The following is a 27,979-nucleotide window of genomic DNA, read 5'->3' on the forward strand; positions in this document are numbered from 1 at the left end:
ACCTTGGCAAATTACTTGTGATCCAAAATCACCAATGATTCTCTCATTAAAATATCAGTTTAGGGACCAATTCTGTGGCTGATTTCAGACTGTGGTTGGCTTATAAACTTCAAGCTTTTATTAAAAGGACCACAAATACTCATAAAGCCTTTGCCTCTCTTTTCTGTGCATCATTTCTATAGAAGTAACTCAGAATTAGTATGAAGAAGTTTTAGAGGACCAGTTCATAATGGATATGGAATTTAAGACATACCTAAATTTTTCCCCATATACAAGTTTCTACTTTCTATTTTCTGCTTTCCCCTCTCTGGAATCTTATGATGTATGATGAGTCAAAATGTGTAAGTAAAATGTTGGCACAAACAAATGAAATGATAGAAAGAAAGAAATTTCTCAGTATCAGTCTTACTGTGCTTCTGTGTTGTCAATCTCTGCTTCTGTTTCCCTTGTACAAATGTAGGAATAATTCATTCTAGTCAAACATAAGATTCAATAAGCAGTGTTGTAATCATCAAGGTCAGCACTCTAAACTAACATTTTAAATGAAAAAGAAAGTAGTATGTACTTATTATTCCACTGGGATTTGATATGATTGAAACTAGGAACGTTAGCAACCTATCTGTTACAAGAAAGTGAATTAGATCTGATGGCACACCTAAGAATTATCAACTAAAGATGCAATGTAAATTATGTCCCAGAATGTTAAAGGGCTGGATTCAAACAGGTATTTAAACCCTGTGAGTATAGATGCCTAAATACTTTTTGGAACTGGCCCCAAATTACTTTTGATTGTGGGACTTTAGGCTCCTAAGAGCCTTGGGCCTATTTGTCAGCTATTTTGTGCAGATATAGTTAACATTTACACAAGAGAGATTTTTCTATGAGGTGATGTTCAGAAAACTAAGACATTGATAAAGCTATAAAATGAATGCACATAGGCTTAATGGCATTAGGCCCCCATGTGAAAAAACTCTTATTCAAAAGTGACGTGAGTTTCACCTGTGTAGCTACACATGTATTTGAATTAATCTCACGCTTCCATTCAAATCATTTGAAATTACTGATACACATGCAATATGATGTTGAGTTTGGTATCCCATGGCTTGCATATTGAAAATATTTCTCTCCAACTAAAATTGTTGTTTATTGCCTACTAATTCAAAGTGTACTGGTACTTCCCTGATAACTTTCTTTAAAGGTAAATATGTTGTTTGTCATTTGCAGAGATGTGCAAGTAACCTTCAGCAGACAAAAAACTCAACAAATGGGTACATCCTTACATACAGATCTGTATTTTATACAGTGAATATTCAAGAGCCAATCTGCAAAATTGGATACATTTCCATGCAAATAGACGATTACACATCTAACTGACCATTTGTATGCGCAGTTTCCTGACTGCATAATTACATGAGCTTAATTTTGAAAACCAGGCCTTTCATTTTCTACTGAATATAACGTTTATTTTTAATAGGTAGGTATGACTTCTTTTGAGGTACAACATCAAGATTTACTGACTTAAAATATAAATATTGATGAAGCATGTTGAAGTTTATATTTACCCAAAGGGAATGTTATACCTTAGGCAGTGTCAAGCAACATAGCTCCACTGAACTCAAGAGAGTCTCACCAATTTATTCAGCTAAAATTCTGACCCTTAAAGTACTGATTTTCAGTGTAACATATGAAAATAAATGCGTCTGTGTTGTTTGTAAGCATTGGAAATATTTTTACCACACTCACTGATGAATTTCCCCACTGTGGTCATGCCTTTTAGTCAAAAAGTCACTGGATTTTATAGTAGCACCAGTTATTTTAAATGGCATTCTAAACAGGAAATCTAATTAAAAATTCCTAAAGAAAGATCTACCATGAATAAACCAATCATAAATTTGCATGGGACCTGATCTGCTACACCTTAAACAACAGGCAAGATTTAATTGGAATTAAAAATGCAGTCATTTGCACATGTGATCTAACCAGTTAATATTTTCCTTGGACTTGTGTTGACTTCCAAGGAGATTTATATATAAAACTTAGTGACTCACCATAGGACTATTTTCAGCCTATTACAAGCCAGAAGAATTTTTTCTTTTATGTAATAAGCCTAAAGAGCATCAATTTTCATGTGAATCTCATCCATGAGATCCTATCTTACATGTCAGCCAAAAGCTCTTTAAGATTAGCTGTCAGAGCCCTCAAGTTTGGCCAAATTTCAATTTTCTGTGTGGATGATGCATTAAATTTAAGATGTTCATTGCTACTGCAGGCAAAATAATATAGCAATTACTAAGCTATTTCTGTCTTACAATTCCATAAGCAATTGTATTGTTGGAAACGAAACATGGAGGGAAAGAAACGAAGAACAGTTCAAACAAAGACAAAGGCATTTGCACAGCCAGTCTGATCAGTGTCTAATTCAGGGAAATGAAGAGTATCATACCACAGTCTTCAAGCCATAAGCAGATTTTCGGGGAAATGATGGGACTGTGGTAGGACAGGGTAGAAACAACTCTCTAAAGCTATTGGGTCCATTCATCATAGGCTTCATTTTAATATAATTTACACCTGTGCATAACAGGTATAAAAGACAATATAATTTTGACACGTGGCCTATGATTAGATGATATTTTTATACCCTCTTGTTTTTTACCTATTGATTATAGCTCAGGTCAAAGCATACCTACAGCAGGGGTAGGCTAAAATCGAAGTAGTGCCATGGATTTCAGTATAGGCTAACAACACCAGGACATACACAGGAGCCAAGGCAGACCACTGTGTGTTCATAAGTATTGGTACCTTAGGCCCACTAAATTAGATGTAGTCAGGGTATGTTTACTTATGCTTCACTCATACCTATGACTAGAATTCAAAAAATCTTCAGAGGTTTATGCTCAGTTTGCTTGGATGTTAATGTCTGTACAGGGCAAGGCAGCAAACTCAGTCCGTAATCAATGCAGGACTCTCATCCCTCTTCATTTTTTGATTCTGAGCCTTTACTTCTTATTGTTTGAGAAGGACAAAACTCCCCAAATGTTTAAACCTTCTAGACAGCAATAGCAAAAAAATCAATCAGAACCACTATCATTCATTACTAACCTAACCTTTGTTGAATAAGTACTTCTCTCCAGAATTTCCATATGCTCTTCACAGAATCATAGAATCATAGAAGTAGGGTCGGAAGGGACCTTATAGATCTTCAAGTCCGACCCCCTGCCAGGGCAGGAGAAAAAAAACAGGGCTCAAATGATCCCAGCTAGGTAGGCATCAAACCTCCTCTTAAAGACCCCCAGGGTAGGAGCCAGCACCACTTCCCTTGGAAGTTGGTTCCAGATCCTAGCCGCCCTGACCATGAAGTAGTTCTTACGGATGTCTAATCTAAACCGACTCTCCAACAACTTGTGTCCATTATTCCTTGTTAGGCCAGGGGGCGCTAGGGAAAACAGGGTCTCTCCCAAACCCTTCTGGTCCCTCCTAGTGAGTTTATAGACTGTCACCAGGTCCCCCCTCAGCCTTCTCTTGTGAAGGCTGAACAGGTTCAGGTCCCCTGTAGTCCCCGGATCATTCGGGTGGCCCTCCTCTGGACCCTCTCAATGCTGTTCACATAACTCCTGAAGTGGGGCACACAGAACTGGACACAGAACTCCAGCTGTGGCTTGAGCAGTGTTGCATAGAGGGGGAGGATCACCTCCCTGGCTCTACTTGAGATGCACGACAAGGTCCAGTTAGCCCTGCCAACCGTGACCTCGCATTGTCGGCCCACATGGTTGTGGAGAACCACATGGGTTCTATTTCTGGTTCTGTCATAGACATTATAAAAGACCTTAAGGAAGTTGTAAATAATGCTTACCAAAAATTCAAAAAACAGGGAAGTCAGGATCCCAAGATCATGAAAATAGCTTTATCAGTGTATTTTAAAATTGGCCTCCTAGTCTTTCAGCTTTCAAGGGTCACATTTGAAAGCTTTCTCCACAACCATGAGTACCAGACAATGCTCTTCTAGCATATGGTTGAAGCCTATACATTTAAGTCAGGTCCACTATAGTTGCTTAATTTTGAGACTACCATCCTAGGTATTTAGTGCACTTGTCCCTAGCTTTGAAGGGTTCTGCAGTGTTCCAGTAGCTCATTCTTCCTTTTTTGTTTTGTTTTGTTTTTTGCTTTTCTCACCATGTCAGTGCTTACCTCAAGGCACAGTAGTCACTTGACTTTGGTGCTTAGTGTTTTTTTTATTATCATTCCAACAGCTGTTTTACCATCTTGGGTGCCGGTAGACGTATGGGATGCCTGCTTTGACACACTCTAATTATAGTGCATCAGAACTGTACAGTGCTTCAAAGCATGCTCTAATCAGCACACTCCAGCAGCTTCATCGTATTGTGTATTCAGCCCTTGTCCTTCCTTTCTTTGAAAGAAAAACTAGTATGACAAGGCATGGACCTGAGAGTACAGCAGCCATTGCGCCAATTGGTTGGTCACCTAAGAGTTTGGTGGATCTCCAAGATGAGGTTTTACTCTCCTTTCCCTGAGAATACTCCCTTCTCCAATCCGAAAATGCTATTCTGCATGCACAAGGGCCAATTCCCTCTGGTGAAGAGAATCATTGGACCTGTGCCAACTGGTCTAAATGGGACAGGGTTTTATTACTCTTGAAGAATGCAGAAGGCAGAAGTTTCAGAAGGCATTAAAAGATCAGACATGTTGCTCCTGGGATACTAGCATTGCTTGGGCTCATTATAACCTACCCTAATTCTTAGCTTGGCCCCAGCAGACAGCTGGACTATATAGGAATTACTATGCATTGCTCAACTCAAAAGCTTTCCTACCCCAGGACAGGACCAGAGATATCACCAGTCTGAAAGAAAGGAAGTGCAAGATGCAAAACATTAATTTGGATGATGGTTACAAACACTAGCCCTCATGTGCAACTATGGCACATCTCCATACAAGACAACCTCATTGGACCCAAATGCTATACTGGAAAAAAGCATTAACAATGAATCTCATATTATCTCCCAGTAACAGATGGCTTTTGGTCCTTCCTAAGATGGGGAGGTCCAGGGAAAACCTACTTCCAGAAACCTCCTGTCCAAAATGGCAGAGCCAATCTGGCATACAGTGCTGACAGAGATGCCACATGCTAGGAACTTGGTGTTTCCTGGAATAGGATAATTTATAATGCCATCCATAACTTTCTTGAATCTTCAGGGAAAACAGAGATTATTACAACAAACAACAGAAAATTGTGTGACTTCATTTCTCAAAGACCCAAGAACACCTGTTAATTGCTGGATTGAAGTATGAAGTACAATCACATGTCATGACAACTATCAGAGCAAAGTCAGTGAAAGGAAGATGCTTGTATAACTAATCTGTAGACTCCAAGTGAGAAATATGGGTTCTATTTCTGGCTCTGTCACAGACATTATAAAAGACCTTAAGCAAGTTGCAAATAATGCTTACCAAAAACATTCAAAAAACATTAAGTCAGGGTCCCAAGATCATGAAAATAGCTTCATCAGTGTATTTTAAAATTGGCCTTCTAGTCTTTCAGCTTTCAAGGGTCACATTTGAAAGCTTTCTCCACAACCATGAGTACCAGAAGCTTACCCGTTTCTTTAAAGGAATACTAAGATTCTTATTTAATTACATGAATCTAGGAGCTAGGGATTAAAAGAAACTAACAAGCAAAAACAAACAAACTAACAAACTTAAATCACTGGAGTTAACAACAATGTACAAGTCTTTGTGAGTTTTCTGTAAAAGAGGGTTACTGTCTATATATGGAATGACAGTAAGATGGGGATTATGGGCTACACAGTAAGCTTTTTGGGGCAGGGTCCCCATTTTTTTAAAAGTATGTATACAATGTGACCCTACTCCCCTATAAGGACCTTTCAGTACTACTAGGGTATATATAATAAAATGGTTATTAAGAGGTTTTACTATTTCAGGTTAAAAAAGCATGAGAAGATCTTTGAACAGAAAACACTATATCACACAAGCCCTATCCTGTTTCCTGTGATATTAATATAATCAGCTCACACAGGTGAGTGATATCACTAGAACCTAGGATATGTGCCTGGTGTATTCAATAGAGAAGTTATATTATTTACTATAATAGCATAAAAATATTTCATAGTACAGTTTGGTCCATGCCTTTAGCATGTTATGCAACACTAAGATAATTAAAATGCTACATAATGCTATATAGATTTTTCTTAGTTGGGTGCTTTCCCAGACCTGAAGAAAATTACCTTGTGCCCAAAAGCTTGTCTAAAATGTCTCCCTGTGTAACTGGTCTTATAAAATGCATTACCCTAAAAAAAAGTCCATTCACTTTTGTTTAAACTTTAATATAATTGCATTTCACAGATATGATTTTCTCAGTATGAACTACAGCACTCTGATGACATCACAGATATGAAATCTTGTATGGCATCCTATGTTAGATCACACTGGGCTTTCCCTGTTTTATGAGTGGATACCAGTATATTTTTAACAGAAAGACAACGGCTTAAATTGTAGAAGACAAAAGGGCCAAATTCAAATAATCCCAATATATAAATCTGAAATAACCCCAGTCATTTCAATAATCAGGCTTCTTCTCAAAAGATAGGTGGTTGATCAAGGACACAAGGAGAGAGAAAACTGCTCTCCTCATATTACTTGTTATTTATATAAAAATATCCCATTTTGGTTAATGAAACGTTACATCACTTGTTTCTGTTAACTCTACCAGCTACAGCAGAGTAACTTCTAAGTTGCTCGGCTGTAGCCGAGAGCAGATTTTGGCCCTTAGACATTTCATTTTTACACTGCAACGAGTGACTGAGTCAGCTTGCCGAGGGCGTGAAATAGCAGGGATCAGATCTCAATTTGCTGAACAAAATTAGCTGCATGCCATTCTGTTTGTGCATCGGTATCTCTTACTCATGGCGTGCTAATTCAGGTGACAATCATTACAGTATGGACAGAAAAAATAATAAAGGTGTCTTTCAAAAAACGAAAGCCACCATGTTATTTTCTCTGCTGTCAATATAGCTCCAAAGCTTCATTGTGCATTTGACATACACACTCTGAACTTTATTAATACATACTTAAGAATTCTATCTGCTCACTATTCACTTCAAGAAAGGGCATTGCTGCTTATGCCAGCATGTTTTATTTTTATACAGCCTGTAAACTTCTTTGTAACTTTGTTATACATTGTCTGAACTTTGTTAATAGCCATCAAAGAACTGTACTTGCCTACCATCACTTCAGTTCCTTGCTGAATGGCAAGTACATTTTAGAGCATCAACTATATCAGCAAGGACAATGATTGCTAAATTTAAAGTCAACAACAACTGGAAAACGTTAGCTACTCCACTGACATTTTTACAAGCTACAAAAATATCTCTTGAAACAAACGAGCTCATTCTGTCCTTTAGAAAAAATTAGAAATTAATACTGAATTCTAAATACTATCATGAATCCTTAGCAAACTGCACTTTTAATTTAGATGTTTGCATTTTTACTGACAAAAAATGAATAAAAAGATCCACATTTTAACTTTACTCGATGGATCAGAAATATTAAACTTGCAGCTAGATGGATGCCAGCATAAAATTGATATACCACTGTCAGTACGTTCAGTCCGAGGGAAAAGGGCTAACTTTTATGTGCAAATGCTTATTATTGTGCCCAACTATTGGACTAAACTTAAATGATTGCTGAAATGTAACATTACCGTACTAAACATGCTACACAAACTTTCATGCTTAAAATGATCAATATTTCAATATAATTAAATGAACAGATATTGAGCTGGAGCCATAACTATTAAGTATTCCCATTTTGCTTCTTGTTGGCAGCTCCATGATCATCCTCCATTGTCTTGACTTTCAATGGGAGAAAAGAGTTCTCAGCAACTCACAGAGGTCCCAATTAAGCAAAGCACTCAAGCATATATTCATATTTTGCTATATGTCCATTTCCATCCATATTCAACATGGCACTCAACATATACTTAACTTTAAGCACCTGAAGTTATTTGGACTCCAGCATGTGCTTCAATGTTTTGCTGAACAATCAGTCTGGTTGCAAGGAAAGCTATTATAAAAGTAAAAAACTTGTCAATGGATGAAATTTTATAAAAAGCACTTGAGTGACACAAACCTAAGAACCTTGTTACATATTAATTTTAGACAGCTCCTGGAGCTCTTAATGTGTGGACAATCTGGAGGTTAACACCTGAAACTAGTTTTAAGCACACTTTAGGAAGCTTAAAGTTATGCCGCTCCAGGACAGGTTTTTCTCCGATCCATGCTGCCCAATTTGTGTTCCGTTAACATGTAGCCAGTCCCCACAGACAAGCTACCCAAGTTGCAGTCCTTCACCATCACAGGATACAGTGTCCTTTTCCCTACCCTCCAGTTCTGTGTGGATAAACTTTCCAAATGCTGAACTCTACTACCCAGGTGGTAGTTCTGACCCTAAGTCAACTCCCCCTCCTACCCCCACGTGCGTGACCTTCCTCCCCAAGTGGTGCAACCCCATGCAAACAGCCTGCAGAGCACAAGTCAGCTAGCCAGGTCACAGAGGACAGTTGGGTCTAGGAGTGGGGTCTAGGGAAGGTGGTGGGGGACAAGGTAGTGGGCCTGACTGGGGAGCTGTTGTCTTGGGAAGGCAGGCCCAGTTCATGGGGACTCAAAAAGCACTTTCCCCCACTGTTCCCACCTCCCAGACACCCCAGGAGGCATGACCAACATCACCCACACCCCAAATCCCAATTTATTAAAATATAAGACCTTCTTTAATATACTTCCTTTTTATTTCTTTTTAAATTCTTTTTTGTTTGGGATTTTTTAAATTTTATTTCTGATTTTATTCTTCAGTGGCTAACTTTCTTCATCTCACCACCCTTCCCCCACCCCCATTTCCTTTCTACTTCCCATTTCATTACCCATCCAATTAACTTTGTTTCCCAGCTTCATGTTCCCACCCCACCTACCCAACCCACCCCTCACACACCATAGAATCATCACAGAGAAACAGGACTGGAACAGACATCAAGAGGTCATCCAATAGAAACCTGTCCTGGCTCACCAGCCCTGTAGTGGCAACTCACAGCTGTAGCTCCTAGCATAGGCACCAACTTTTATTTTTGCCTAAGATGATTCTGCCAGCTTGCAAAGGGAAAAACCCACCACTTTCACTGCAGAAAAAGGTAGACCAGACGACCAGGATCCCTGCACAATTATGGGAACCTGGGACAAATGCTGTCCCAGGATCATGTAGGTCAGGACTGGGACTTGATGTTCATTTGAGGACAGCCTCTTCCTGAGGGGGCCAGGGCCCTTGGACTCCCACATACTCAGCATCTATGGCTCCTATTCAGGTCCCTGGTCACAAGCCCTCTAGTCACAAATCAGAGCTGTGCAGGTACGGGGCAGTCAGAGATGGTTTTTATCCTTAAGGTGCAACTGCTCCAGAGTCAAGCTAGCACTAACACCCATCAACAAGTGCAATGTGTAACAAGGCTCTAAATTATACTAGAAGCTGGTGAGACTTTAATACTTCTGAAAAGTTTACCCACTATCTTTTTATTGACTTCAGTGGGTCATAGAATCTTGTTATGACCTACCCTGTTACCTGCCATACCAATTAAATCTGTGCCAGTATTTCCTAGAGTTTTAAAGTTTTTTTTTAATTTTTTATTAAAAAATTGCATAGAAGGTCTTTTGATTGTATTTTCATAATACAATAATTTGGTTACTTGGATAAATAAATCAGACATCATAATTGTTAATACACATTTATCAGGCAATTAGTCTATTGTTTGGGCTGATTAACTGGTGTACTCCAGAAAATTAAGATATTAAATTAGGAAACTAATTTGGTATATCAAATGCTTTCAACAGTAAAGGTATCGTGCAAACTGTGTAAGCCCTGGATTAAAAGACAAATCATAGTACTCTGGGCAAAATCACTCCCATCTCATAGTAATCCTGTACCTTACCACCATGGTGAAAGAAGTGCCACAGACCAAAGTCCAGTGGGTAAGCACTAGATATATGCATCCCATGTATACAAAGGCTGGAGTCCATGCTTAGAGTTGCCATCTACAGTCATCACTTAAATACCCTGGTACCTCCGTTTGGCTCCAATGAAGAATTAAACAAGCAAAAAACTGTGCTAAAAGCAAATACATCTAAAGAGCTGCATGCAGCATTCCATCGGCAGTATACAACAATAAGAAGTTTTATCGGTACTACAAAACCCACAAACCACCTTCTATTGTATAAGTATGTACATGCACCTCTGTTTTACAGAGCACTCCTGTAATACTCCTACCACCATGCCTTTTACATTCCAACTGAGTGCAATGCTGCACAAAGTCATGGCACCTTGAGGTCACCCTCTTTGCTTCTTGAATCCCTAGAACAGAAATGACATGTTTCTATTTCACAGAGGCCCTTGCATGGCTATGTAAGGGACTGCATGGTTTGAACCACAAAGTATGCTGGGTAATATAACTAACTCCCTGTCAAAATAGACAGCAAAAGCTTTTGATGACTTTTTCTGAGCCACTGAAGCTAGAACTTCAATGATTACTGGTGTAAGAAGGTTTTACCCCGGAGAGTATAATCACAAGTGTTTAAAAACTATATAGACCAAAAAGATAAAAGGAAAAACCATATTTTACACACACACACACACACACACACACACACACAAAATAAAAAAATAGGTATATATGTATAGAGAGAGAGAATGAGCAAGCGAGCGAGCAAATAGGTTATGGCAAGATAGGTCCTTCAAGTTGATATATATATATATGTTATCAACCTGAAGGACCTATCTTGCCATAATGAGAAGTGCTTGCTTTTTTGATAGCAAGCAAGTCTAAGCCCCAGATTACAAGTGTCATGCTTCCATTTAAAAACAAATGGTACAAATTTCTATTGTTGCTTATAGGCTAGTGACCTAGAGCTACACTGCACAAATGCTTCATTATGATCTCCTAGTGTCATTCCCCCCTCCCCCACCCCATGCTATAAATGTGCAGCACAGAGAAAGCCTGCATGTGCAGCGTGCAGCACCACAGATGGGTCTGCGGTGCCACGTATTGCACGTCTGCACTCGTCTCAACGTCCCCTCTAAGATTTAATTCAGATCTTTTGCCTTTTCATCACAATGTCACATTCTCTAAATTTTGGTTGCACAAACTTCCAGTTATGGCTACTAAAAATCCAGGAATTTCCACTTTACTAATACAATAAGACTTTATATGTTATGGGGTATCAGAAACAAAAGCTAGAAAGGGAAATCTTTATGACAGTCTAATGATTTGAAATGTCCATTTCAAATCCGAGGCTCAAGATTTTAGATCCCAAACATATCACTGATGCAAGAGTGGATTTCGCCTGTTCTGCACCTCATATCAGTGTTATTCAGAGGAAAGAAAGCATTTATTTGGCAGGCTGGGGGGAAAAATTGGCAGCTGTTTAAAGCTGCTGAGAGGTTTGGAATGTTAGCAGTACTCCTGGCAGACATGAGGTAGCGGACAGTGTAGAAATGAGGTTGTCAAAGATGCATTAAACAATCCATTTATCACAGAACTGTACAATTTATCACATGGGAACCACCACCAAGTATGGCACAGGTTTATACCTCAAACCAAAAAAAAAAAAAAAAAGAGAGCGAGAGAGAGAAAGTTAAACTAATTAGAGCTGAGGCAGAGTTTGAAATTACAGTATTGCAAATAAAGGAAAGATCAGTTAATATAATTATTCTCTTACTCTACAAAGTGACTAACAAAGTGATAGTTGCTTACACTACTAGCATGCCAAAATTCAATTTACACATTCCAAAAATAGCCTTTGCTCTTCTCCACAGGCAGATTTGGAGGTCAATGTTGACTAGTTGTTTCTACCAAGTAAGAGTTCACCACGTAAATACTGATATACATTTAAAACTTAAATTTATGTTTACACTACTTCAAACCCATTCTTTTATAACAGAAAGTAAGAATTCCTAAGGACCCATTAAATCTGACTATGTATATTACTGTACATTATAATTATTCTTCTATGAAACTGTTACAAACAAAGGACACAACTTATCCCCAAGATTCACAGACTCCTAGGTCAAAAGGGACCATTATAACCATGTAATCTAAACCCCAAATAAAACAGGCCATAACTCTTACTTGAACTAAAGCATATGTTAGGAAGACATCATATCTTAATTTAATAACTTGCAGTGATGGAACATTTATGATCTCTCTTAGCTGGTTATTCCAGCACTTAATTGCTCTTATTGTAAAGAACATGCATCTTTTTTCCAGTTTGAAATGGTCTAGCTCTAGTAGCTATGACTTATTTGTTAGGTTAAAGGGTCTGTATCAGAAATCTCATTCCAAGCATTACTGACTCAGACCGAAATTATTTGGCCCTTTTCTTTGGAGCTAGCCAGTTGAACTTCTTATGTTTCTTGCACTGACAGTAGGTTTTCTGGTCCACAAATAAGTCTTCCAACTCTTTTCCAAAGCTTTTTCCAACATCTTTTTATAAGATTTTTTGGCCACTAGAACTGGACATCGTTTTCTAGGAATGGTCTTATTAGTTTTGCAAAGGGAGGAGTACCAACGCTATACTCACTACCTGTACAGATCACTTTAACCTTCTTAGCCACAGAAACATACTCAGAGACCTGGGTACATTGATTTTATCCACTATGAGTAATAACTCTCTGTCACTATTTCTACCATACAGTAAGTGTGGCCTGTATTTTTTGCTGGGGCTTATTAATATCAGTGTCCAGCAAGGACCAGGATTTCACAAAAAATGTTAATAAATCTCCCTCTTGATTGGAGGTATTGTGAAGGTTTTGAACCCAGGGCTTCTGCTCCCAAAATGAGAGTCAAACGTCTAAGCTAACAAGTCACCTTTCTAACAAGGGCTGTATGTTGAGTGGCCTTTTTATCCCTCCAGCAGGAACAAAGGCTTTAGATGCTTTCAATAGAAGCGTCCTCTTTTCCCTGGAAACCACAGAAAGCTGTTCATGGGATAAGAGAACCATCCATGAAGAAAGGACAGACTGTGCAAAAGGCTAGGCAGGGACAGGAGAGAGATATATATTCAGTTCTCCTTGTACCACAGAAAGAATGCAATATAGCTGAAGAATGTATTACACTTCCCAAGTCTTCCCTCCCTACCACGCACTGGGGCATCTCTGTTTAAAGGTAGGTCCTGATACCTGCTCAGAACAGAAGGGCTCCTGAGGAACTGATATCTTAGTCTGAAAGTGCAGTCCATTAACGTGCATGATAAAAAAGTTGGGTGTTAGCAGTAAAATCACTCTCAGCTTTAACTATCTTCTAATGAACCTTTTTCCAGCAAAAGCATGTGCCTGTCTGAATGTTATATAAAACATATTCTAAATTACTTTGTTTCATTTGTCTGTTTGTTTTCCAGTAGATGAGCTGAATATTTTAAAATGTCAACCATCCTACTCAAACAAACCAACACAAAACAAATAACCAGCATCCATCCACAAAAATACATTCAGATAAAGTAAATGCTCTGGCTAATTCACCCAGTAACCAGAAAACAAAAATTAAACATGTATTTTAGAACAACTCAGGATTATAAATAGATTTTAAAAAACAAACAAAAAAACCCAAGACTACACTTGAAAACAAATTCCCTGGTTGTGTAACACTTCAACAGATTTGCTTGCTGCTCATTCTTACAGCAGGATTGAATTTGACAATACACCTTTAACTTGTGATGTTTACTTTTTTTTTATTAAGCAACAATACCTATAAAATGACAATCCACCTAAATTGTTAATGGCAAGTCCAATTTTTGTTTACTCGGATGTATTTCAACCAGATTCTTATTATTTTATTGTATTCAACGTTAACTGTAAAGGAAGCTCTTAGAGCTAAAATCTATACACCCCACATCATTGATTTCTTTCCTCTGTTTAAACCAAAGGATCCCAGTTTAGTTTATTGGGTTCTAAATGTATGACTAAGAGTAGAATTTGTCCTTTTCTTTATAGAATTCTGTGTAAATTATAAGCACGTTGCTTCGGTAGCCTTGGTTCACTGCTGCCCTGCAGCTCTTTTCTGCCTGCCAGGCAGGTCTAAAGAGATCATACCAAGGCTTGCCACTGGAACACTTCAGAGAATGCCCCCCTAAAGCAGGGAGAACCTAATCTAACTAACTCAATGTCTTATCCACAACATGAGAAAAATGCTGGAGTAAATTGAAAGGGGTCTGACAAAGGTCTTTGTACACCTGACAATTCTGTATTAAAGCTGTGGTCCACAAGGGTTGTTACAATAATGGGGACGTAAGTTGATTGCCTTTGTCTTTATCAGATGCCCAAGCGCTCCCAGCAGCCCATGAATAGCAACAGCTTGCACTATCTTCCCTCTGATCCCTGCCCAAGCTGCAGCCTAATCCTGTGCCAGGTCCTGCAATCTCCACTGCAACTCACATCAAGGAGAATTTTACCTCAAACTCTGGGTCACCTTGCAGCTAGAGAACAGAATAGGAAACCATCAGCTTTAACCTGCAAAAGACTGGGCTTCACTTTTTCATGGCCTGTGTCTATTGTTTTCACCACTCTCCTCAAATTTCCAGTTAATATTTATTTTATTAAATGTTTTCAAAGGCACTTGGAACTCAGCTTAATAATTGTAATGACCAAATATTCATCATGTCACAACAAACAGGATAAGCACCAAGATTGGCTGCTGGAGATAAGACGTGATACATCTTTCAAAAGACATGTGACGTCCCTTCCGATGCGACCTCGAGAGGAGTATAAAACCAATGTGTACATCAGACTGAATAGGCTCATCACTGCGGAAGAGAACTGTGCAAAAATATCTGAAGTACAATTAATTTCAACGAACAGCTGGATACTTCAAACAGTGCTAAGTTAAATTGGCCGTAATTATGGAACAGTTCAGCAATACTGTACACCAGAAAAAGGAGTTTGTTTATTGGCTTTTTGCTAGTAAAATAAAAACTGACCAATTTCCAGGTAATGGCATGCTTTATTTTGGTCATGTGCCCCAATTTAAGCTACACAGAATGTGCACAGCACATAGTACGTGAACATCCACAGAGACACATAGGCAAATTACATTAGTTTTCTTTTACTTCTTTCTTAAGGATAATGAAGTAAACAGCTCTTACTACCTCTCTCAGCCACAGCACTGGAGGTGCAGTCATCTCAACAGTCTGTTCAGAATGAAGAAAACATGATCTGAAGTCCACTAAAATCACCAGGAGTTTTATCCCCTAACCCTTGAAGGGCCTCAGTATTTATAAAACAAGGTACACCTGTCTGATCTGACCTGCTAATTTAGCAAGCACCAAGCACAGTACAACAGTCATGAACAGATATTTCTCACAGCTGCCCAATAAATGCTTAGAATTTAAGCAGTCCCTTCCACTCCTTCTACTTAAATAAAACACACCTTTTCTTCTTGCATAGACTAGGGAATAAAGGATTTTACCCATGGGAGATGTGAAGCTTCCTTAAAAGAGACTTGGCCTTGGGAGTCAGTGTTTTGAGGACGTGCAAGTGACCCTGGATCGATGCCTTTTTATTTTCGTTCAGGAATAAATCTGGGCAATGGAATGGCTTTGCGGTTGGCCACTCAGCCAGCCATATCAGATTTATCAGAAAGGAGGAATGGAAAGTGACTCAGGGAGCTCCAGCAGTGCCAAAGTGGAAGGTTGCTAGGGACAAAATAACAAGGAGGCAAGAGAAAGGGGGAAAAAGAGACCATAAAAAGTATCCAACAGAAAAGAGAGAGGGACAGAGAGAGAGAGAAACTGGTGAGGGAGACCATGAAGAAAAGATAAAAGGAGAGAGAAAGTGGAAGGCTTAATAAATTATATTTCTACTGAAAACAATTGAAGCTAAAGGCTTATGAAAAAAATTTTTTTTACTGGTATGAACCAATTTAGTAAGAAACAGCAATAAAAAAAATCATTTTTATCAGAATAGTCAAAATATTAAAAGAGATGATCATATGCAGAAAAAGCCATGTTTTAATTGTTGGGAAGCATAAAAACAAAAAGCATTCCCCTGAAACAATGATAAAAGTATTTCAATTCTTTTTCACCATAGCTTGAATACCAAGTTATATAAAAACAGGAATGCATGCCAACTCAAAAGCCTACACACAACATTGGTCAAACTTCATCATTCCTGCACAATTTAAAATCGCTCAGATTTTCTTGCTTTACATCCTGTTGTTAATGCTTTAAACATTAACCAAAAAACAATACTCCACAAGAAAATATATCCAAAGCTGTTATTATGTTCCCATGACTGTCTTGGTATACAAATACAACATTTTCCTGGAAAATGTAAACACCATTATTCTATTCAGTGAGGTAAAATCCAAAACCACATCAGCAACTGAAGGCTTCTTCAGCTTGAAATGGTCTTAAATATATGAACACTTCAAGGACCACCAAAGACAGCTAAAGGAGATTTGGCTCGAGGCATTCCTACTCTGCAGAGAATCTTTTGTGGTGAAAAACATGTTATTTTATTTTCTGCTTTTTAACCCCGTTACTGTGTTCTGTTTCACCTGTAAACAGTCTTTCTGCTACATACTTTTTACTTGCCTATATTTGCTCACACCTAGGAATATATGGGAAAGAAAAGCTTGAGGCATAGATCTAAGTTAAACAGCCTGCCACATTGTTTGCGGACTATGAATTATATAGCTTGACTCTGTCCATCCTCCACATTACAGGGGAAGGGGGCGGGGGTCTTTATTTTGCAGAAGGGAGGGATGATATGATATGCTACCATTTCTGTGTAAACGCAAAAGGCGAGTTCCTTCCCGGGAACTGTTCCACTGGGGATAGAAACCGTGATATTTGAAATGTAAATGGCACTGGTCCTGGTGATATTAGAAAGCTGTCTTGGGACGTCCCCTTTTACAAAGCTTCCAAGGGGCTACCTGGAAGCCGAGCAGTGATTTCAGAGGGAAATGGATGCCTGCTTTCCTTGCAGAGAGATATAATGGAAGCCCCCCCCCCCAGCAAAGACTCATATCGGTGACCAAAATAAATAAATAAGTACACAAATAAATAAATAAATAAATAAATAGAAATAACCCTCCCACCCCACCCCTCGGCATTTCCATTCTGGTCACAGAGACCAGTAAATAAGGTGCATCCTCTCTGCTTCGGAAAGAAATTAGCATTTCAAAAATCCGCCACTTCCCCCTGAACTCCGAGCGTGTCTAATAATGCGAGAAGCAGATTGTCTCCCCTCGTTTCCTTAATTTGTTTCATCTAAAAGCAATTCACTCAACATCTTGTCGCCCTCTGGCAGCTTAGTTTACTTCTCCGCACTTCATTTCTCATTTGGACCAGAACAAAACTCCTCCAAGCTGCTGCTGGGGGAGGGGGGGGGAATCGCTGCGTGCTCGCTGGGGCCCGCTTCCCCCTGCCCCACCGGCGGGACTTGCTTGGAGGAGGTTTCCCAGGCCGCGGGGACGGGGAAGGGGCTTCCCCGGCTCCTCATCTCTGCGGAGCATCCAGCCCGCTCCGCCGCCTCCACCTGCGCGCGGCTCCCGCAGCCTCCCGCGCTCCCGGGGGCCGGCGGCGGCAGAGGCGGGTCCTCCTCGTCCTCCCCGAGCCCGCCCGGGATGGGGAGGGCGCCACTGCTCCACATGGGGCGGGAGCAAAGCGGAAAATGTCATGCCGACACTAACAGCAATGAAGCCGCCAGCCTAGCGAAGGGGGGTTGGGGGATGAAGGGGCCGGAGGCAACTTTCCTGCCTAGTCCAACTTGGAGGTGGGAGCAAAGACAAGGAGCCCCGTGCCTGCGGGGCCGGTCGGTGCATTTGTTGCTCCTTCCCTGGTGTGTGTGTATGTATATATATATATCCCGGCCTTATCTTGGCAGCGGATTCCTCAGCTAGGAGAGCCCCCGAGGGCGGGTCTGGTGGCGCCTGCCCCCTCTCTCCATCACCGGCCCGGCTCCGAGAGCGACAGCGGGCAGGCAGCGGCAGCGCTCAGCCCCGCTCCGCACAAGTTGGAGGGGCCGCGGCCGCCGCGCAGCAACTTAGTTGCGAGCCCCTCCGGCAGGCGGGGAGGGAAAGGAGGAGGTGGGGAGGGGGCTTCTCTTTAAGGCCGGCGGGCTCGGGGGGCACCTGCCCGCCCGGCTCTGGCCCCGGCCGGGCTGCGGGGCTGCCCGCGCGCAGGTGGGACAGGGCGCTCCCACCAGCCCCGGCCCGGGCCCGGGAAGGCGGCGCGGCCGCGGGGCGGAGCGGGCCGAGCGCTCCCCCACGGCCACAGAAATCAGCAGCAACAGCAGGATCTCCGCGGCCACAGACGAGGCCGGGCGAGGGGAGTGGGGCGAGGCCCAGAGCATCCCGAAATGCAGACACGGGGCTGGGAAGGAAGAGCCCCCGTCTCGTCTCCCCCGTCCCGTCCCGTCCCGCCCCGAGCAAGTTGCGGCGGCAGGTGCGGGGCGCGGAGGGCGCGAGCCGCGCGTCCCGTCGCCACCCACCTGACTGAGCGGCGCCGGGCTGCAGGGTCCCGCAGCTCCCCAGGAAGCAGAGGCAGCACAGGAGCCTGCTGGCCAGCTTCATGTCGGCGGCCGGGCGACGTCTCAGTTCCCGGGGTGGCAATTACATGGTCCAAATGGCATATCCCTGTGCGCGCCCCCCCCTCCCGGAGGGGCGCGGGGCGGGTGACGCTGCTGCCCCGCCGGGCTCCGGGGAGAAAAGTTGCTTCCGAGCCGCGACCGCCTCCCGGCTGCGCCACTTCGCCTCTGCCGGCTGCTCCGCTCCGGGGCGGCGGCGCCCCCCTCCCGCTCACGCCCGGCCCGGGGCTGCGATGGCAGGCTGTCGGCGCGCCAGTGCCATGGAGCGGCGGTGCCCGGCTGCTCCGCACGGAGGAGCGAGACACCCACCCAAAAAATACATTAAAAAAAAACCCACCCACCCCCAAACAGGCGCAGGCACGCACCGAGAGGAGCGAGGGGGCTGGAGCAGGGGGCGAAGCCCCGCCTCCCCCGCTCGGATTGGCACCGCGCGCCCCGCCCCAGCCCCCGCGCCCGCGCCGCTCCGCGCCCCGGGAGCACCTGTCAGCGCCGGGCGCCGGGCACCGCACCCCCTCCCCCCGGGGGCGGAGGCAGCGTCGCTTGACCAACTTGGGCGCCCCCGCCGCTGCGAGCGGGCTTCCTCTGCCGCCCGCGGGGCTGGAGGCGGCAGCGGGGCCCCGCGCTTCCCCCACCCAGAGCCGAGCCCCGGGCCCGCTCCGCGCGGGAAGCCTGTGCCTGGCTTGTTTTCTGTTTTTAATGTTAACGCCACCCCTCCAAAAAGCCAAAACAAAAAGCCGACTGTGGCTCCAGGTTTAGTTTGAGCTGGTTTAATACAGCGCGTTTCCCCAAAGAACTAGGTCAGACCAACCCCCCGAAATGTGACCGGGCTGTGGTGGGGCAGCGCGGCGCATGCAGGGAGGGGCCGGGGGGGGGTGGCGTATTTTTTTTCCAAATAAAAGGGAATTTTTGTTTCCCCAAATAAAGCTACTCTCCCTCCAAGCGGCAAACTGAAAGGGGAAGTGCCGCGGGAGGCAGGAGCGCTCCGAGGCAGCAGGACTCTCTCTTGGGCAGGGCCCGGCAGCAGAGGGGAAACCCGAGGCGCGCTCTGGACACGCGGGGGAGGACAGGGCTAGACCCACCACCCTGCAATTCCCGACCGCTTGCCAGCTCTGCCCGTGGGCACAGGGGCCGCTGGAAACTCCTGAAACTTGCCTAGTGTTTCAGGGTCTCAGCCAGCAGCTTTGAAAACACTCTCCAGCTCCACCACTGACCCAAGCGACTCCTCCGCAACCCCAGCCCTCTGGAAAGCCCCCTTCTCTTTCTCTGCCGCTTTACATAGATTTTTGTTATTGCTGTTTTTGGAAGAAAAAGATATTTCAAAGGTTATCAAACTTCCCCAAGTCAGGGAACCCTTTCCTATCACTTCAGTCCCTAACCTGATGTGGAGCCAGGCAACCTGGCTTGGCAAAGGCAGCACGCTGCCCAGCCCATTTTGGCATTACCCCCAATCTCCTTGCCAAGCCCCTGGTGGTCTCCTGCAGACCCCCCCAGGGTTTAAGTTTGAAAACCGCTGCTGAGCACCATCGCATGATTCAGGCAACCTTCTTGCTGGGCCCTTGCCGCCACTAAATGAAAACCGTGGGTGCCCCAGGGCTGTGCATCTCTCTCAGGAGTCTGCATTTCAGAGCACGGCTTGGTTGTGACAGAGCTCGCCCGATGTAATCAAAAGAACAAGGCAATTTCTGAGAAGACGGCAGTCAGTTTTATGGCCCTATCTTAACTAGAGCTGAATGCTCTCGCGCTGATTTTGGATAGGATTTGTGGGTGTGTAATAATAATACTATGTGGGCCGTTGAAGTGTTACAGACTTGGGGGGAGGAGGTGAAAGAAATGGAAACTGGCTCTGTAAGGAATTGAACACTGGGAAGGAGCAAAGTGGTGTTTCTCATCTCAACTTTAAGACAGCATTAAAGTTTCTTCACAGTTCAGGCTGATGATTATTTCATCCTCCTGAGTTGCCTACTGCCTGTTTTATGTAAGCCTGTAGGCATGCCTAGCCGCAACTTGAGCGTATCTGGTTTTGTCTTACTTAGAAGTGCAGTAATAAATGTGTTTTGTCCAGTTAATGATCTTTGACCCAGTCATCATCCCGCAACAGTATTCCTATTGCTTTTCCTCAGTAGTGTTAGACTACCCTCAAGCAAAGGGGCTCAGAATTTTACTCTGATAAGACTCTAGAGGCACAAGTGAAGAAATAAGGAGACTATATGAGAGCTTGTAAATTAGTGTACAATTACTGTTACAGACAGACCTACTTGTTGCACAACAGACAATGGGCTGGAGCCCACACACAAACTGCTACCCCCATGTTGTTAGAGGGAGCTATTAAGCATGCAACAACTGAATACTAGGGGCAACCAAAGTGAAAAAAAGGGACAGAAGTCGGGGTCAAAGGTGAATAACAAGTGCACCAAGCAGACCACACCAGACAGTGCCCACTAGCCCCAAAATGAATCCAAGGAGCCTGTAGACACTGCCCAGTATTTTTGCCTGGAGATGTGAACAGATAAGGGACTGGAAGACAGCCCCCAAATCACCTGGGTCCCCTCAGCCAGAGCCAGATGGATGGTAAGCAACTGTTAGAGATGGGATGCTGAGCTAGATGGACCACTGATCTGATCTAGTATTGGCAATTCCAGTCTTTCTACTAAACCAGAACAATGTACAGTATCATTCTGGAATAGATTATACTTTCCTACTAGGTCTAAATCAGAAGTGAATCCAGCATAGCAAAACAGAGCAAATGCTAACATATCACAGTAAATTGTTTTGAGCAGTTCGCTACACCACTAATTAAAATCTGTCTGATTCCTCTGGGGTCCATCCTAGGGAACACAGCCTATTTTCTGGTGACTCTTGTTGTGGAATTAAAAACTACCCAGTACAAAACAGTGATATTACCAGCCAATATTTTAACATTCCCTGAAATCACATTACTGCAAATGAATTAATACATGACAACAAGCATAGTTGTATGAAAAGTGTTGCTGCCATATTCAAATTCAAACACAATGCAATGCTGCTCAGTGACATTTTTTTCCATGGACTTTAGCAGGAACAAGAGCAGGTCCAGTGTCTGTCTGCCCAACTTGCCTATTATTTTTCTATATTGCACGTGCAAGCTGACATGCACAGATTGATAAATTACTGTTATAAACATTTTATTAGCATATGTATAAAGACTCCACAGTTCTCAAGCAGCTTTTTTTTTTTATATATGGCCTGTTCTTGAGAAGATAAAGGAACATCTCAGTATCTCATCAAGTATTTGCAGGTACAGTGTTTGCAATTTAATATTTGCTATGATTTTATTCAATATATTGCCAGGTACAGACATTCAGTTTCTATTAGGGGAATCATTGTCCTCCCAGTAGAAATCAAAAGCATTCGGATGTTGGGGATTTTTCTCCCAGAGCAAAAATGAGTGCTCTGGGAAAAAAATAACTTGCCACCAATCAGGGTTAAATTGCTCCTGGGCGAGTTTCTCCCAGGAGTCTTAGCATCTATACATTTTTTTCCCCAGCTTAACTCCTCCTGTGGACCAGGAGTGAAACAGAGGAAAGGCTCCCTGCCTTCCCAAGACTGGGGTCACTCTGGTCTTGAAAAGCATGGTGGGGAGCCAGCTACTACTCCCCTGTTCCTGGGAGGGAACTGGGAGGCAAGGGGAGCAGCAGCCACTGCTCCCTGCCTCTTCCTCAAACTGGGCAGTCCCCAGTTTTGGGAAAAGGCAAGGGGCTTTGCCATCTCCTGCTGGCTTCCCTGTGGTGCTCCTACTTCAGGGCAGAGCAGCAGTGTAGCCATTTATAAGTGGGTGGCCAGAAATGGGGCTCTAGGAAAGTCTCCCTGACCTGGCTCCTCCCTCCTGCCCCACTACCTACCAGTGTGATGATTTAAAAGCTGACAAGCAGCTCCCCAAGCTCCACTCCAGCTGCTGGCTTTTAAATTGCTGCCCCACCACAAAGCTGTGTCTGGTGCCAAGCTGCTCTGGCCTTCAAATTGCTTACCCCACTGCTCAGATGAGTGATTTGGGGGGAAGGACAAGGGGAAGTTGGAGGGGCTGGAAACAGGGCATGTTGATTGGCAGGAATGGGGTGAATTCTCCCAAACCTGGAAACCTCCCCTGCTAGCTGCAGTAGCAGCTGCTGCTGTTCAGCAGCTGCCAACTGCCACTTGACAGTCTGCCCCTTCCCAGGCAGGATGGAGTGCAGGCTGTCAATCAGTGCGCTTCCCTAAGAGCGAGGTGGCCTAGGGAGCATACTTCTAATGTCCCCTAGCTAGAGGAACATCAGTACAGTCCAACTCCCAGGCAGCTTTTCTATCAGAAGAAATTTATTCTAGTAGTAATGGACTAGAATTACTAGTACACAGGAGATATGAATTAGACTTAAGCAAAAGAGAAGGGGAGAGAAGAAGGCCCCTGATCTTTTACTTTGACTTTTCTAAGTAAACATTTCTGGATAAGTTACCTTCATTATTGCTAGTGATATGCCTGTATTTGATGCTGTTTGTCCAACATACTTACAGAGAGGTTAACTATTTTTCTTAAGTTCTCTAACAAGCTGTTTCTATCCCTTCATGCCATCTTTACAAAACACTCCTTTAAGAGTTTACCTATCAAAAATGATCAGTAATAACCCCTAATCACAGTCTACAGACATTCCTTATAAGCAGCAACATTTTTTTTTATTTAAAAGACCACATTACCCAATATTTACTTTATGAAAGCCTCATTTTGCCATTAACTGCCCAATGTTTGTCACTTGTACAAGATTGTTTTTGCATAGGGAATTCACTTAAACTAGAAAAATGCTTTCCCTCCCTCCCTAAACAACTACAATGTGTATGGCCTCTTTTCCAATTAAGTATGAGGCTCTCTCTTTTTTTAAGATCGCAAAGTCAAGCCCATATTTCAAGTGGGATTACAGTTCTTTTTCCAAAGAAGTGAAAGTTTTAGCTGAAAAGAATTAACTGGACTCTGCAGAAAAGAGGCTGTAAAGAATGAGATTTTATTGCACTTAGCGCAGCATTTCACTGCCGTATGACAGTTCAGCATACATCAGTGGTGGCAAAGTGGCAATTATACCAGCCAGCCAAGAAAAGGGAGGAGCTTTGTATTTGGAGACTAAAAAGCGGACTAGAAACTCAGAACACTAGCATCCTTTTGTGATCTGGATTGTCTTAAAAGGTAGCATGACATGCAAAGGCTTTATCTTGTTTACAGTATTTAAAGAAATCATAACTTTATTCAGCCTAACCAGAGAGAAGACCAAAAGTCAGCGTATTCCCTTAACAACTGTATTAACTGATATGCTAATCTCCATTTGCAAGCTGTATAAAATGCTTACTTCCAGCTTTCTGTTACATGAATGTAACCAACATGAGGTTGCAAGACTAAACTCTTTCAAAGTTAAATATGAAAAAATTATTCTATCTGCCTTTCAGTAAACAAAGACTAATTGTTCTGGTTGAAGCTACTGCACCTTCAAGATTGGAAGGTTCAGATCCAGCAAAGATACTGAAGTTCCTTTATACATAGCATTGGCTGTACATTAATCAGAAGTGTTTGCTATGCAAATCTTGTCATACAAAGCAATTATTGCTGTTCCCACACTGACCTCATGTTTATTTATTACATCAGCTCTTTATTTGAACCTTGTCTGGTCTCTCACCATAAGCATATTAGCTATGTTGCTGTTAAAGGCACCCAGTTGAGACATTTGAGATTTATTTTGTGTTGTGTACAAGTGGGACTGCTGGCCCTACACTGACTGCAATGCAGTGCTGAGAAACTGTAATGTTATTCCAGTGGCTGCTCATGCAAAATATTTTCACCTCAGGGTCTTTGTTAGGACACAGGGGGCCTTCTAATAGCTTGGGGCTGTGACACCTTGCTTGCTCTGATTCTGCAATATTAGTTGATGGTTAATGGAAACTGTCAGCTAGAGTTACTGAGCAGTAAAACTAGAGTTAGATTTTATAGCATTCTTAGTAAAATTATAAACAGTAATTTGCCATTGATTATAGCAGTCCTCCTACTTTCAGAAATACAAAGCACAAGGATTCAACTCCTCAGACAAAGTAAGTTTTAAAGAAATTAATCAATGAATGATTTCAAAGGTTGGACTGCAACTTTTTGTCTTAAAGTTCCTAATATTCTGTCGCCATAGGAATTTTCTTCATGTGACTTCCTACTGAACAACAGTGGCATCCAGTGGGCATCCATGAGTTTTCTCACTGATCAGTGCACCTAGCATTTCCCTTTTTCTATTTAGATATACATCTTCTTTGTGTGATTAAAATAGCAATTTGACTGTAATCTATTTTAGCTTTATTTCCATTGATTTCTATCTCAGCTAAACATATGCTACAGATGCATACATTTTTGCAGCATTACAGTTTACTTCTAAATGGACTATATTACACTCTTCAGCTGCATGTAGAGAGAAGAAAAACTAATTAGATCACCTGTTTCATCCCACTCCTAATATGGGATTGCTCCCTCAATGCACTTTTTAATAAGTCAAACTCTAAATTTCTCTGACCATGTGAATCTGTTCTGCATTCTGATTCTGATCAGTGCCATTAGGAAACAGTTTCTGATGCCTGTTTTTTCCACTGTGCAATCTCATTTTACCCTTCCCAGTTTCTACTTACCACTATGGATGGCTTTAAACAATTGACCATTTCTAGTGGAGATGCACCTAATTTTTTAAGATATGATCTAAGTCATGATTTAAGTGCACTGAAGTCAGGTCAATTTGAAAAGCTGACTTCAAAGGAATTTTTGGACTAGGGTCTTTGTCATTGTTTGGGCAACATACAAGGTCTATAATAACTGTTGTCACTCTTCTAGTCTAAAATTGTGAACAAGAGCATGCAGCCTGAATTACTGGGCTGTTTAATACATTTCATGAATTTCGGAAATAAGGACCAGAATCATCTTGCATAAACTCTTAACAGTTCATCCACTGCTTGGCCGCTGTTACAGTTGATAAGGCAGGATACTGATCACCCACACTAATATCTATTTTCATGAGCTTATGCATCTACAGTGGACTCGCATCTTACACTGGGGCTAGGTTCTAAAGTCAGTGCGTAAGGCAAAAATCGTGTATAGTCAAAATTACCCTTGGGCTTGCCCAGTGGTACAGTCTGCTCCCTCCCCCAGCCAGTGGTACAGGGCTGCTCCCAATGTAGCTGCTTGGCCCTGTGCACAGCACTGTGGTGGGCAGCTGCAGGCTGAATCCAAACAATGGGCACTCCAGGGCATACGCGTATGATGAATTTTCATAAGTTAATGTGCATATGATGCGACTCCACTATATGTGCTTTATTGCTCCACTCCTGGTGTGGTCAGCGTACTTCCTTTATTCCCCTGTGTTCTCATGGCAAGGGACAGCCATGGGAATTGACTCTGGCATGCAGGGTATTGCACAGTAACGTTTTATCTGTTTTTTGGTTTCACAAGTCAGTAGAAGTGGGACAGTTTTAAAGGGTTTGTCCCTCTATACCAGAGTCATATTGGAGCTGCTCTACATCTTCCTAAAAGTGAGACACCCATTAACTGAAGACAGCATTTCCAATACGGCTTCTACTATAGAGAAATATCACCTCTCTATTCCAAATTGTAACTGTTTACATCAGGGGTGGCCAACACGAGGTACATGGGCCACAAGTGGCACAGAAAGCTTCTGTGCATGGCACATGGCAGATCAAGGAGGCAACAGGCAGTGCAGCTGCAGATAGGACAGAAAGCAGAGCAACAGAGCAGGCAGCAGAAGGCAGAGCAGTAGATCAGACAGAGGAAGGGATTAGTGGCACTTGGGGAGGGTGAAACGGTAATTGGTGGCATACCTCCCAAAAAGGTTGGCACCAACTGGTTCATGCAGTCTGAAACTGCACTTGCTTTTTCTTTGCTGCCAGTGTGCACTGTTAGCTCCTATTTAATTTGCTCTCTATAGTCCCCTCTAGGTTTCTTTTGGTATTGCTTCTTTCCATGTATCTACCTCCCCTTATATGTATATTTCAGGTTCTTTTCCCCATATTTATTGACTTGAACTTTTTTAGGTTGAATCTCATTTTTGTTATTTCTCTCCTCTGGTTTCAAACCTCTCTCCATCTTATTCTCTATCCTCACTGGTGCTTTCAATACTTCCCAAATTAGTTTCATCTTCAGTTTTAATTAACACAGCATTTACCCTTGCTTCCGAATGATTAATAAAAATGTTAATTAAAATCAGCCTTCACAATGAACCCCACAACACCACACTGCATCCTTTTCCCTTCCTGAATCATTATGGCTTAATATTGCCCTTTATTTATACTGTATTTAGATGGCTTTCAGTTTTGTCTTACAATGCTCCTACCCCAGCCAATTTGAAACAGTTTTTAAAGAGATTCTTTCTATTTTACTGTGCAGCTGTAACTTTTGCTAATTGTTCATGAAATGACATTTTTCTAAGTAATATTTTTCTTGAGAGGTTGAATTAAAAAGGATCATAAATGACTTCCAAGACTAATGGTAATTAATAAAAATGAAGAAATAATTGGCCCATATTTTCAAGCGTATGTGCCTAAAATCAGACTCCTAAATGTTTCAGTTCTTTCAATCAGTGACCTGATTTTCAGAGGTGCTACAGCTGCTGCAACTGTCGCAACAGCTCAAAACACAAACAAAGGCTGTAGAAAGAAAATATTAAATATAATAGAATGCCATTAAGGAAGTCGACAGTACATCTTCACTAGGAATACTTGTGCCCTATTTTCTGGCTGAACTTCAAAAAAGAGTATAGCTAAAAACAAGTATTTGCAAATGAGTAGAAGTACACAGAGGTATATGAAAAATGCCTCTTTCATTTAAAGAAGGCCTGACTAAAAGGAACCATCATGAAGATATAGAACAGCAAGATGGTATAGGAGTTGAGGGAAGAACAAGAGAACATCTGGAAAATAAATGCATTTAATGATGATCTTGATGATCTTGAAAATAAATGCATTTAAAACTGATAAATGCATTTAAATCATTTACACCTAGTTTGTCTGTGGAACTGGATGCCAATAGATGCCTGAAGTCAAGAACATGGAAATAAAAAAATTTTAAAAAAGGGTTAGACATTTTTATATAAAGCAGTTAATTATAAGATTGGAAGGGATATACATCTCTCATGATCCAATGCCTAGAACAGACTTGAACACATTAGACAGTGGCCTCTTGCTAGCTGACTACAAAATAAATGGTCTTGTTTCCAGGAAAGTTTCTTTCAAAATATTACTGTTCTGCCATGTGAGGATACAATAAGATCCAGTTGAAACTCTTCATGAGATCACTGTT

The 27,979-nt window shown here is 42.1% G+C and overlaps 1 protein-coding gene across 8 annotated transcripts in view; it reads right to left on the minus strand.

Annotated features, from left to right (window-relative positions):
- ERBB4 (erb-b2 receptor tyrosine kinase 4) overlaps positions 1 to 18,980 on the minus strand; it is a 1,162,978-nt gene extending 1,143,998 nt beyond the window's left edge. For all 8 annotated transcript variants that reach the window (XM_090044919.1, XM_090044916.1, XM_090044918.1 and 5 more), the window contains exon 1: positions 18,553 to 18,980. In XM_090044919.1, coding sequence (XP_089901045.1) covers positions 18,553 to 18,634 — 82 coding nt within the window. In that variant the 5' untranslated portion in view covers positions 18,635 to 18,980. The remainder of the gene's footprint in view (positions 1 to 18,552) is intronic.
- Between the last annotated feature and the right edge of the window lie 8,999 nt (positions 18,981 to 27,979).

The sequence above is a fragment of the Crocodylus siamensis genome, chromosome 4, assembly GCF_052110815.1.
Source record: "Crocodylus siamensis isolate JL-2025a chromosome 4, ASM5211081v1, whole genome shotgun sequence".
Taxonomy (NCBI): domain Eukaryota; kingdom Metazoa; phylum Chordata; order Crocodylia; family Crocodylidae; genus Crocodylus; species Crocodylus siamensis.